The sequence below is a fragment of the Equus quagga genome, chromosome 17 (assembly GCF_021613505.1).
Source record: "Equus quagga isolate Etosha38 chromosome 17, UCLA_HA_Equagga_1.0, whole genome shotgun sequence".
Lineage (NCBI taxonomy): Eukaryota > Metazoa > Chordata > Mammalia > Perissodactyla > Equidae > Equus > Equus quagga.
The window spans coordinates 26,874,764-26,888,012 of record NC_060283.1 but is presented as its reverse complement, the minus strand read 5'-3'; the positions used below and the strand labels follow the sequence as shown (position 1 = coordinate 26,888,012).

General features: G+C 38.8%; 2 protein-coding genes across 7 annotated transcripts in view; both read right to left on the bottom strand.

Annotated features, from left to right (window-relative positions):
• Positions 1–13,249, bottom strand: part of ATG13 (autophagy related 13) — a 43,875-nt gene that overhangs the window by 28,228 nt on the left and 2,398 nt on the right. For 3 of the 6 annotated variants that reach the window (XM_046642877.1, XM_046642880.1, XM_046642882.1), the window contains exon 3: positions 3,506–3,553. The exons of the other annotated variants lie outside the window; for them this stretch is intronic. The gene's annotated coding sequence lies outside the window, so the exon portion shown is untranslated. The remainder of the gene's footprint in view (positions 1–3,505; positions 3,554–13,249) is intronic. 6 annotated transcript variants of the gene reach the window in all.
• Positions 1,765–3,272, bottom strand: LOC124228411 (protein limb expression 1 homolog). Its single transcript, XM_046642889.1, has one exon. The coding sequence runs from the start codon at positions 3,240–3,242 to the stop codon at positions 2,397–2,399; it is 846 nt and encodes a 281-aa protein (XP_046498845.1). The 5' UTR covers positions 3,243–3,272; the 3' UTR covers positions 1,765–2,396.

Sequence of the window (13,249 nt, the reverse complement as noted above, 5' to 3'; positions counted from 1 at the left end):
TCCCCACTCTTTTCTCCTACCGTTAAGCATGTAAGTCCCAAATTTTAACCACCTCTTTTGAGTTCTTAATCTCTGAGCACTCCTGTGGCATATACTTTGCAGGTGTTAATAAACTGCTTTTTCTCTTGCTAACCTGTTTTTCGTCAGTTTAATTTGCAGGCCTCCAGACACTGAACCTAACAGGGCACAGGAAAAGTTTTCCTCCCCAACACCTTCTTAGAAGATTATACTGTAAACCTCAGGAAAACCACTGAAAGACTAGTCTCAGTAAAGCATTATGCCATCATATTGCTCCTATGCTCCAGAACTTCTGGCAAACTTCTCAGTCTGATCTTCAGGATCCTCCATGCAAAGTCAGCAGGGAAAATAGGTAAATGATTTTAAAAGGGTAATCAAAGGCCTGCTGGCACTTTCAGTAAGAACCTTGGTCACTGAAACTAGAAAATAAACGGTGATCCTGGACCAGGGTCTAGTCCTTGGATGTATATGCTCACAAAACTAACTTTATTAGTTCAGTAAAGGTTTCGGTGACAACTTCAGTTACAAGAAACAGTTTGCATACCATAAATCCAATTCATTAATTGAGAAATACAACTGCCAAGTAGATAGAGAAGCAAAGTGAACAACAGCTTGCCCTTCCTAAAAGGAGACCATTTTGGGAAACTAAAACCATATAAGATGGTTAACTGGTATCATCCCACTGTGAGCTTCATAGATCCTTCTCTATCTGAGGGGGAAGCAAGTTGGAATTCTGCTACCAAGAGTCTAGACAGCATTCTCACCTGACAATGTACGTATACGACTTTCTTCCCTTTGGACTTTGCAGACCACTGCTCATGTTAGTTATTGTCACCAACAGGTTATAATTGCCAAAATGACCGTCTACGTTAAGGGTGGAGACCCCCTGACGGGACACAGGTTTTAAGGCAGTAAGTACATGGCTGCTGGAGGGCTAAGCCAAAGTAGGGCTTTTAGGTTACCACTTAGTGCAAGCCAAGGTCATCTTCCCTCTCAGCATTCTAGTCGCTCAATTATGTTGCAACCTCTTCTGCAAGCTTTCACATTTCTTGTCCCCTTCCTGCTAAGATGCTGAGTATGTAAATTCATCAGAGCTACTTACTACCTTCCTTATTACATTTTTTGCCCTAGGGACATAACCTAATTACTATGTATAATTTCAGATATTTACAAAAAAATCTGTGTGGTTCCCACTCACGTATATTTGATTAAATTTATCAAGTGTCACCTTTTCTAAAATGACTTAATTAGGTCAAAAATATATTTATACATAACACTCCCACAAATATTTCTGTCTCTTCAAGCTTCATCAACACCTATTTTCCCCAGACTCGCCATTTGTAGTTTTTCTTGTCTGAAAAATAACCCCATTTAATTAAGGTCTTTCTTCAAGACTTAAGACATTTAACAAATAACAAAAACTATTTACTGGACCTTGAACAGCAATTTGAATTTAGCAACATTCTCTGCACATCATTTTCATTAACAGAAATTCACAACAACAGATAACCTTTTGAGGTTCCTAAAGTGTTTAGAACACGTACAGCTTTGTACCCTACTAAAATGTTTTTTTTTTTTTTTTTTTTTTTAAAAACAAATCAAGTTATCTATTTGCAAATTAAAAATGAACATGACTGATCACAAGATTCCAAACATAGGATATTAATTCTTTGTAACAGTATGAGTGAGGGTACTATTCTAGATGACATTTATCCCCATATGGAAGAGCATGGATTTTTAAAAATTATTATTACAATGGCATTTTAAGCCACATTAAATTTATCTAGTATTTTCATATTATTACCCCTTTAAGATCTTTGATAGTCAGGTGTCCAGATAAAATTTTCACTATAGTTTTGGGTCATACCTAGTAGAGGGTAAGCTATCTCTAAGCTTACAAAGTTTAGGAATAAACTCTGACTTTTGGATATTTTAAAAACAATCTGTATTGTTTATTCAATCCCAAGTGTTTTAAAAAATTGCTATCATGCTACTTTTGGCAGTCCTGGCTCATGTTTTTCTAGGGGATACTACACCTGCCAATTCTTTGAAACAACTATATAATCTAGCCAGGCACATGTCAACTGGGCTTTAGGCTGGAGCCACGCCTGGAAAATATTTTTCAATAATCCTGTCTCTGTCCTTTCAGTCTCAAGTGGAACCATTGAGAGCATGATAGGAAAATTGCATTGAGTGGGATGTTGGGTCCTGTAAGGTTCTACTACTCTCAGATGCTGTGAGTAGGGGGGTGGGAGGATTAGAACAGCCTTCAGCTAGTAGCTATCAGTGCTAAAGCCTCCGATGACCTCCTTCAGTGAGCTTCCTAATGTTAGAGTCCAGCCTCTGCCAACCTCGGGGGCAGCTGGGACCAGGGCTTGCTAGTGATAGCCACAAAGGGCCGTGAGGCTCAGCTGATCATCACTGGGTGAGGAAGTGTCAGACTCACTGTAGATCTGAGTCAGGGCTAAACTCAGGATTTCTTTCTTTTCTTTGTAAAACCGTAGTTCTTGTCCTGCTTTCCTGGCTTCCTCCAACTCCCTCAGGGCCATTCGTAGTTCTTGAGAGAGAATTCCTGGCGATTCCCGCTCCTTCATGATCCAGTCCAGGGCCATGTGGCTGCGCATCTTTTCATCTAGGGAATACTGGGAATAGTAGGAGATGACTTCCTGTCGGGAACACTTGGTTTCACGAAGGGCTTTCAGGCTCCCGTTCCAGTGCAGTAGTTGGAAAATGGTCATCAGCTCCTGAAATTCCAGCATGGTCTTCCCCATGTTCGACTCCAGCATGTAGTGATAGGCCCCGATGCTGGTGCTGGGGTCGTCTGCGTCGTCCAGTGTGCCGCTGGTGGAGGCAACCGCTTCCTGCACACTCTCCATTATGAATTCCTTGGTGATCCTGCGAGAGGGCAGCTCATTGAAGAGGGAGTTGATTAGGGCCACTTTCGCTGCATCCCGTCTGGCCTCAGCTCTACTTAAGCAGCACTGAAAGTTGCCAAAGCAGCTTCCTCCTGGGAGGGTCACGTAACTCACGAAGGGAGGCCCAGGAGATGGCAGTGACTCGTAGACCACCACTCCTTCACTTGGGAACGCAGCCCTCTCCTGCTTGCTTTCCCAAAATTCCTGTAACATTGACACTACATTCAAGTCTTTGAAGACTAGAGCCGGGTCTCTGTGAGGCAACACTTGGGCAATGATGTGTCTCAGGGATTCCAAGGTTCTGTCCATCTTGGGTCTGCCTGTGCGAGCCTGCTGCACAGCGTCCTCATGCCTGAATCCTTGCAGTCCTGGACTGCCTACTAAAATGTTTTAAACAATTATCTGAAAATATAATGGATAAGCAAAATGTGGTATATGCACACAATGGAATATTAGCCACAAAAACGAGGGAAACTCTGACACGTGGATGAACCTTGAGGACATGACGCTGAGTGAAATAAGCGAGTCACAAAAAGACAAACACTGTGTGATCCACTTATATGAGTACTTACAGTAGTCAAGATCATAGAGACAGAAAGTAGAATGGCGGCTGCCAGGTGCTGGGGGAGGAGAGAATGGGGAGTTATTATTTAATACACACAGTTTCAGTTTTACAAAATGAAAAGAGTTGTGGGGACACACGGTGGTGATGGTTGCACAACAATGTGAAGGTATTTAATACCACTAAACTGTACACTTAAAAATGGGTAAGATAGGAAATTTTATATTATTTGTATTTTAACACAACAACAACGACAAAAAGCCATATTAAAGAAATTCTCCCGTTGTTATGTAATGGATGTAGATAATCACTAACATCCAAATACTAGACGGGAGATGCTACAACAAAGCTCAGTGCAAATGATGTAATCAACTAAGGGAAAAGTACGCTTAACTGGACAGGCAGGTTCTCTAGACCTTTTACTTATGTTCCTATTGAAATGCTAATTTTAAATGGAAAAATATATGAGTTCTGCTTAAATAGGCAGATAAAAAACATTTATCCTATCTTCCCAATCCCCAATTAAAAGCACAGAAATATAAAAATTATAAATAAACCCAGAAGAGGAAATAACAAATGAAAGATGCCAATAAAATACTGGGGAAAAAAGACTTAAGCATAAAGGTTTCAATGTTTACGTTTATCTCTGCTCGCTCCTAAAACATCATTAAAAGGACAAAAAAGGGGAGGGAGTTTAAAAATCGCGCACGTGTGCGAGCACACACATAGACAAAAACAGGCATGGAGACAACAGTATCAAAGTTCTGGAAGATGGAAAGGAATTTGAAGGAATAGATAGCTGACTGAGCAGAGCAGAGCTGGTCTCCAAGCCAGCAGTGGGGGAATCCTGAGCAAAGCAAGCTCATCTGAACCAAAGAATCTAAGAAAGGCTAAGGAATTGGAGGCACCAGATGTCTCCTAAAGTAGGGTGGCAGATTAGGCCAAAAACAGGAGGATTACTTCAAAGTCCACAAAAGAAGCAGTCAGACCCCACTCTGAGCCCTACACCCCCTCCATGACCCAAGTCAGGCCACAACTGCCCTTCCTCCCTGATGTTGGAAGACTGGACATTAACACTTGGGAAACACTGAATCAAAGACGTGCTGGACTTCGGTTATCAAAGTCTATGTGAGACACTCCCACTCCCACCTCTGCAGCCCCCTTCTTCACTTGGCTTGAAAAACACTGGCAACCATATTGGAGGCTTTCCTCAAGTGACTGGCGAGCCTTGGCTGCCTCACTCACACTGGAGCATGAAGCACCAAAAAGGCAGAAACTCAGGGTATATGAGTTAGGCTGGTCAACTGTGGGCCTTACAGAGGGTCGTCAGGAACAAGCTGCCCACCCCCGCCACCTTTGCTCGTTTGAAGGAAACCTCAAAGGGCCGGCCCCGTGGCTGAGTGGTAAAGTTCGCATGCTCCACTTCAGCGGCCCAGGGTTTCACCGGTTCGGATCCTGGGTGCAGACATGGCACCGCTCATCAAGCCACGCTGAGGCGGCATCCCACATGCCACAACTAGAAGCACCCAAAACTAAAATATACAACTGTGTACCAGGGGACTTTGGGGAGAAATAGAAAAAATAAAATCTTTGAAAGAAACCTCAAGTGTCAGTATATAGAGGTTTTTCCCTCTGAGGACACTGAATTTCTCCAGAGAAACCTCCGCTCTCCTGCTAGGAACAAGTTTTCAACTCCTCTGGGTAAATACCAAGGAGCTTAACTGCTGGATCCTACGGTGAGAGAATGTTTAGTTTTGTAAGAAACCATCAAACTGTTTTCCAAAGTGGCTACACCATTTTGCATTCCCACCAGCAATGAATGAGAGTTCCTGTTGCTCCACTTCCTTGCGAGCATTTGGTTGTCTGTGTCTTGCTATTCTGGCCATGCTAATAGGTGTGTAGAGGTATCTTATTATTTTAATTTGCATTACACTGATGACATATGACGCTGTCTTTTCATATGTTTCTTTGCTATCTCTATATCTTTGATGAGGTGTCTGTTAATGTCTTTGGTCCACTTTTTAATGGAGTTGTTTGCTTTCTTATTGTCGAGTTTTTTTTTTTTTAAAGATTTTATTTTTCCTTTTTCTCCCCAAAGCCCCCCGGTACATAGTTGTATATTCTTCGTTGTGGAGCCTTCTAGTTGTGGCATGTGGGACGCTGCCTCAGTGTGGCCTGACGAGCAGTGCCACGTCCACGCCCAGGATTCGAACCAACGAAACACTGGGCCGCCTGAAGCGGAGCGCGCGAACTTAACCACTCAGCCACGGGGCCAGCCCCACCTTATTGTTGAGTTTTAAGAGTTCTTCATATATTTTTGGATAACAGTCTTTCATCAAACGTCTTCTGCAAATATTTTCTTCCAGTCTACAGCTTGTCTTCTAATTCTCTCGATAACCTTAGGTTTTTGAAAAGCAAATTTATACATGAAACTAATCTTATATTGAACAGTTAACATTTCCTTGCTTTATTTATTTATTTATTTATTTGAGGAAGATTAGCCCTGAGCTAACATCCACTGCCAGTCCCCCTCTTTTTGCTGAGGAAGATTGGCCCTGAGCTAAGCCTGTGCCCATCTTCCTCTATTTTATATGTGGGACCCCTGCCACAGCATGGCTTGATAAGTGGTGCATAGGTCCACACCTGGGATCTAAACCGGCCAACGCCGGGCCGCCAAAGCAGAGTGTGTGAACTGAACTGCTTCACCACCAGGCTGGCCCCCTTGCTTTATTTTAAGGATGAACATTATTAACCAAATTCAGTTGTTCTGAGTAATAGCTCCTGGCATATTAATAATATTGCCTTCATATTTGAGTACAGCCTTTTTCTATTCACACAAACTCTATAAAATAGTAACTTCAAAACTACTAGAGATGATAGGATATTTTGCCTGAATTAAAAATAAAACTTGTTGACAAATGCTCAGCACAAACGTTATTTTCAAGATCAATAAGAATTTTAAATAAGACTTCGTACCCACAAGTGCTTTTAAGCTCATGTTTATCATGCAATATGGAGGTCTGGGGAGCACTGAAAGTAAAACTGATAATTTTACATTTGTTTCTCCAGCTAACACTGGAAGAGCAAAGACAATCTTTTCTTGCCTTAGACATTTTTTCTATATCCAGGATTTTCACATTTTCCCCAACAGTGGTTTCAAAGGCAGCTGTACGATAAATGGGAGGACGAAGGTTAAGTACTTCTTCACAGTAGATTACCAATTAGCAAATGTATAAGGAATAACAGAATTTTAAAAATCACCATTTTGCAACCAATCTAGGAATAAATTATTCAAGTGAATCGCAGGTGGATAATAAAACCACTGGGTGAAAGTTTGTTGGCAAATGGGGTATTTAGATTACTTATAATTACAAAGAGAAGTCCAGTGGACACAATCTTAACAAAGTTATCAAAGAAACGTACCAACAATTGAAAAATTGATCCCTGTTGATGTGATGTAGTGAGAAGGACATATTACTTAACATAGCTTTCCTGCTAAAACTGTATAACTCAAATATAACCATGAGGAAGCAATCAGATGAGCTTAAATTGAAAGAAAGGACATTTTACAAAATAATGGGCTTGTACTCTACAAAAACATCAACCGTATGAAAGACAAAAAAATGGCTGAAGAACTCTTTTAGAATAAAGGCAATTAAAGAGGTATGACAACTAAATGCAATGCTTGATCCTGGACTTAAAAAAAAAAAAAAAAGTTGCTATAAAGGACAGTATTGAAACAACTGGCAACATTTGAATGCTGACTGTAAACTAGGTAACAGTAGTGCACCAATGTTAAATTTCCTGAATTTGATACAGTTATCCTTCGGTCAATGGTCTTGTTCTTAAGAGATACAAGTAACTTTTCTCACGGGTCCAGAAAAAAAAAAAAAAGGAAAAAGGTAAGAAATCGTATTATTATATTACACAGTGTGTGATATATATAGAAGAGAAGGAAAGCAATGTGGCAAAGAGTGAATAATGTGTGAATCTAGGTGAAGACTATATAAGAGTTCACTGTAATATTCTTACAATTTTTCTGCAGATCTGATATTTTTCAAAAAAAAGTTTAATTAACAAACAAAATCTATTTTCATCAAATGGTCTCTAACAGGGTGGAGAACTTAATTTTCAGCTAGCATAAAAGTTTTCTAGAATTAGATCTATCTCCTTGTAGACTTCTTTCAAATGCAGCTTCCCAAACATCTGAACGACTGCTCTAGCTGAACTTCCAAGATCCCAGCACAGGACAGCCTTGCCTTAGAGGGAAGCAGGCAGAGGTTGACGCACTGTGCCATGATAAACACGAGTTTAAAATCTCTGAGGGGGACGTTCAACAACAAGGTGGACTGAACTGATGTTGTCAGTACCCCTTCTCACTACAAGCACCTAAAAATGCAGTAAAATATGACAATAAAAAGGTTTTGACACACAGCTGAATTAGAAAGATTGTGAAATCCCAGGTTCCATAAAAAAGGTAAGTCAAAGAAATAGATGTAAGGAAGCTGAGGCCTATGGGGAACAAGGTCCGTTTCTTGTAATAAACACATGCGAACAAGAGTGGGGGCATGGGATAGGACCTCCACCTTACAGGCAGGTAGAAACCCAGTCCCCTGCAGAAAACCCCAGAGCCAAGTGCTCCTTGATCAGAGGCCAGAAGAATCCTAGAGAAGCAATAAAGAGGTTTGCTATCTATCATGCCAAGGTTGGGAGGCGGGAAACTCACTCTCAAAACTTCGAAAGCATAAGTCAGTAAAGTACGTAGATTGAGATCCAAAATTATACCACCTACTCGCATGGTAAGGAAACAAAAAGCCCAGAAATTAACCTAAGAACTGGTCCAGAACCACTGAAACCCCTAGAAACAGGCAGAAGCAAGCCTGAGAGAGTCTCGGAAGAAGCTTTCACAGCCTTAGATATTGTCAACAGCCTGCAGCCAGGCCACGCTCACAACCCTTCCTCCCAACTTTCAGCTAGATGAATTCATAACTTAAAAATTTACAGACTACACATGGACATAAAACACCAGGAACTCAAAAGAACACAATATGAGAGACGACACATCTGAGACGGGAGAGTGGGCAAGCCAAGAGGAAATATGCTGATTTGTGAACTTGTTAAACATGTAAAAGAGAACTTACAGCCGCTACGGAATGCTAAGGCCCAAATGATCAGGAGCCAGCGTGGGCAAGAAAGCAGCAGAGCTGTAAACACCTGAATATAAGGTAGCAAGGAAAGGAAGTTTTGGAAACTACAAAGTGCGCAGTGCTGGGGACGGAGAGCAACTTGGAAGAAGGGGACACAGACCTGGAGCTTTTCAGCTGGAGAGGGCTGATCGAGGACGCTGAGGATAACAGTGGGATGAATCGTTTTTTAAATCACTTTATACAGTTTTTCCAAAAAACTGAGATATAATTCACAGATCCTAAAATTCACCATTTTAAACTGTACAATTTGATTATTTTTAGTATATTCACAAGGATGTGTAACCATCACTACATTTTTGTCACTCTAAGAAGAAATCCCACATCCGTTATCAGCCGCTCCCCATTTCCCCTTCCTCCCAGTCGCTGGCAACCATTAATGTGCTTTGTCTCTGTGGACTCGCTTACTCTGTACATTTCACATAACGGAAATCATATATGTGGCCTTTCTGTGACTTGCTTCTTTCACTTAGCATAATATTCAAGGTTCAATCTAGGTTGTGGCATGTATCAGTAGTTCACTCCTTTTTATGGCTGAATAATATTCCATTGTGTGACTGTACTACATTTGGTTTACTGATTCATAAGCTGATGGACATTTGAGTTATCGCCACTTTTTGGCTATTATGAATGAATACTGCTAAGAACATTCACCTGTAAGTTTTTGTGTTAACATGTTCTCAATTTTCCTGGGTTTATATCTACAAGTGGAATTGCTGGGTCATACGGTAACTCAACATTTAACTTTTTGAAGAAGTGCCAAACTGTTTTCCAAAGCAGCCATACCATTTTACATTTGGTAATGGGTTGAATTTTAAGATTAGGATATAAAATGAGGACAAAAGGGACAGAGATGACAGACATTATGGATAAGTCTTGTTTCTTTTCCATTTTCTCTAAGTATTTCTTTGCTTTTCACAGTCCCTCTCTATTGATCCTTTCTCTTTCAATCCATAGTATATAACCCCAATAAATATGCTATTGCTGTATTCTTTCAAAACATTTTTTAATTTAAAAAAACAGTGGATATATTTTCTTCTCTCAGAAAACAATAAACGTAGTTGTAATTTATATAACTTCAAGCTAACTTTTAAAAAGTTTTTATTATGAAAAATTTTAAGCATCACTTAGCTTCAACAATGTGGGATAATGCCTGCCCTTAGCCTCTGTCAGAAACTCACATAATTTATCCCTGGAAGAAAACGATGTCATCCTGGCCCAAAAAATATCTCCACAATGTTTCATATATAATATCTACTATGTATTAAAATAAACTAGGGATTCATGGAGACAAACCCACATGACCAAAATCCAACAGATACAGCAGACATTTGAAACATATTAATAGAGTTATCAGACACAGATTTTAAAATTACTATGCTTAATATATTCAATTAAATAAAACACAAAATTGAGAGTTTTGACAGAGAACTAGAAACTATAAGATGAACCAAATAGAAATTCTAGAACTAAAAACCAAAAACACACTAAATTAAGAACTCAATGGTTGAGTCTAATAACAGATTAGATTGGCAGAAGATAGAAATAGTGAAAGGTAATATAGGCCAAAAGAAAATATCCAGAAGGAAGTACAGAGAGGCAAAAAGATGGAAAATAGAGAAAAGTATATAAGAAACACAGAGTGTATGTTTTTGGGATACTTTTGAGAGTGAATGGGCATTATTTAAAGTTTTTTGGAGTTTTTTTGGTGAAGAAGATTGGCCCTGAGCTAACATGTGTGCCAATCTTCCTCTATTTTGTATGTGGGACACTACCACAGCATGGATTGACTATCAGTATGTAGGCCCATGCCTGGGATCCAAACCCATGAACCCCGGGCCGCCAAAGCAGAGTGTGCAAACTTAACCACTATGCCACTGTGCCGGCCCCTAAAGTATTTAATCACACTGTAGCAAGAGGTAGAAAATGAGACATGAGGTTACCTGAGACATTGAGGACACACGGAAAGGCCTAACATATGCGTAATTGGAGTCCCAGAGGGAGAGGAGAAAGAATAGGGGGGAAGCAAAATTAGGAAAGGCATAGCTGAGAATTTTCATATGAAGGGGTAAAGAAAAATAAAATGGATAAGTATGGTCTGGCCAGATTACTAGGGAGTCAAGAAAGTGAGCAAAAGAGACTCTAGTAGTAGCTTAGCAGAGAGTCAATGCAGATTATTCTGTAGGTAAAGATTTAGGGACATTAATCTGAATATAGAGAGGGGGAGATGAAGCAAAGGGACTAGAAACAGACCAGAGAGCAGCTATTTCAGTAATCCAGAAGGGAGTTGGTGATAACACCGAATTAAGGCAACACACTCAAAAAAGGAAACAAAGGGCAAATAATTTCAAAGAAACAACTGAATAATTTGGCAAGAGATTATATAAAAATGACTTCAGATGATATCTCTAGCCCTTAAAACTCAGAAAAGTTAGCATCAATTACTAAAAAAATAATTTCTATGTTCTCCAATTTTTAACATAGAATTGTTTAATGTTTTGGATTCAGGCTTAAAACCCCAATATGGAAAATCAGGAACAGTTAACAAGAAAAAAATAGTTAAGTACAAGTTCAAGTGCAAATAGGATAAAAGAGTAATTTCTCCACTTTCTAGGCATCAGAGTTATTGTTAAATTATAGAGATCCTTTTTTCGATTTAGAAAATTCTTTGTAGACAATGAGAAACAGAACAGAAAAGCTGAAATTTTTCTGTTGACCAGACAATTGAAATAGTCTTCCTACCTAAAAGAGTTACTAAGAAAGTTTGAAAATAAAGAAATAAGCAGAGGTATACTCAGTTTAAAAAAAAAAAGAGGAAGAGGAAAGAAAGAAAAAGAAAGCAGATGTGGCAATATTTATAACAGAATTCCAGGCCAAAAGTGATGAAATGGGATTAAAAGAGACACTGAATAATGATAAAATAATCTCTGAAAATATAATAGCCATAAACCTTTATATATAAGCCATATAGCAATGAAGCAAAAATTCCTAGAGATACTAGGAGAGCTTCATAAGATCAAAATTTATCTGAAGATTCAACATACCTCTTTCACAGCTCAATTTGATATAAGCAAAAATATAGAGGATCTGAATAATATAACCAAGCCTAATATATATGTAGAAGTATATGACGCAAGTCACTCAATCTTTCTGTACCTCAGATCCTTTCTTATAAAATGGCAAAAATTATACCTACCTCACAGTGTTGGGGTGAGGATTAAATGAGACAGTTTCTGTAAAAGGTACTTGCCACATAGGAGATCCTCAATAAAGCTCTTATTTATCTACCTCTATCTTTCACATTCTCCTTAGGGTCAAGGGACACTATAAATTGATCACGGTCTTGACGGTAAGAAAAAATGTCCAAGATGTTACTGCCCACAATCCAGTAAACTAGAAACATACAATAAAAAGTTAACCATATATATATTAAGAAGCTTTTTGTAATAAACATTGAAATAAAAACCAAAGTTACAAACTCTCCAGAAATTAACAAAATGAAGACTATTTTACATCAAAACAAATAAGACACAGCAAAAGGAGAATTCAGAGGAAAACGTATAGCCTTAAATGCTTTAATAATTAAAAAAGACAAGTTCTCTACTTAAGAAACAAGAAAGTAAAATAAATCAAAAGAAAATAGGAGGTTAGAATAAAGACAAAAGCCTTGCTTAATTAACTAGGAACAATTTAAAAACCAGTCCAAAGAATAAATAAGGCCAACATCCGATTTCTTGAAAATTCCAACAGAAATACCTTAAGGGTTTAGTAAAAACACCCTTAAGCTTATATTTTAAATAGGACATCTACATCTCAACAAGAATTTCTCAACATTATCTTTCTCCTACTGACCTAGTAGCTGTGGGCAATATGGAAAGAAGTGGAGGAAAAAAAAAAAACTTTAAGACTGCAAATAATACAAAATGACTTTTAACTCTGTATTTCTTTCACATCTGTATGAATCAAAAGTCAAAAATGAAAGCAGCATTTTCCAAAATAACAATACTAAGTTATTACTTCTATAAACTCTTTATTTACTTTTATTTTTACTAAGAAGATACTATTGACCAACAGTCAACTGTGCGTGTTAATTGAGTTATTCTTCTAAGTGGGATTCACAATCTTATCCCTTCTTTTGTAACCAAGGCCATATGCAGGATACCACTGGGATAAGACAAATTTCCTGTGCCACCGAGACTGGAATTTAGAGAATTTTCCTAATAAACTGGCCCACGTTTACTCTACAGTTAAAATCAACTATTTAAAATGAGCTTAAAATCTCTTTAAGGATTTAAAATCTTTTTAAGATCTAAAACCCAAACTTTAAGAAAAGTTCCTTGATTCCCCTGGACAGAAAGGACTAGATAGCCTCCTTTGCATTCTTTCTGGCTACACTGCCTTTATCCTATCAGGGACTTCTTGCAGTTTTTATTGGTCTCAGCACTTTGACTAGAGGAAGCAAGGACCAACACAATCCCATGCACCATTTCCTCTATTAAATCCATGCATGTAAAAATGGTGCCTTATGGATATTCATCTTACTGAGCTCA

Excerpts from the sequence above, each read along its gene's own strand:
- LOC124228411 (XM_046642889.1), bottom strand. The coding sequence starts at position 3,242 with ATGGACAGAACCTTGGAATCCCTGAGACACATCATTGCCCAAGTGTTG.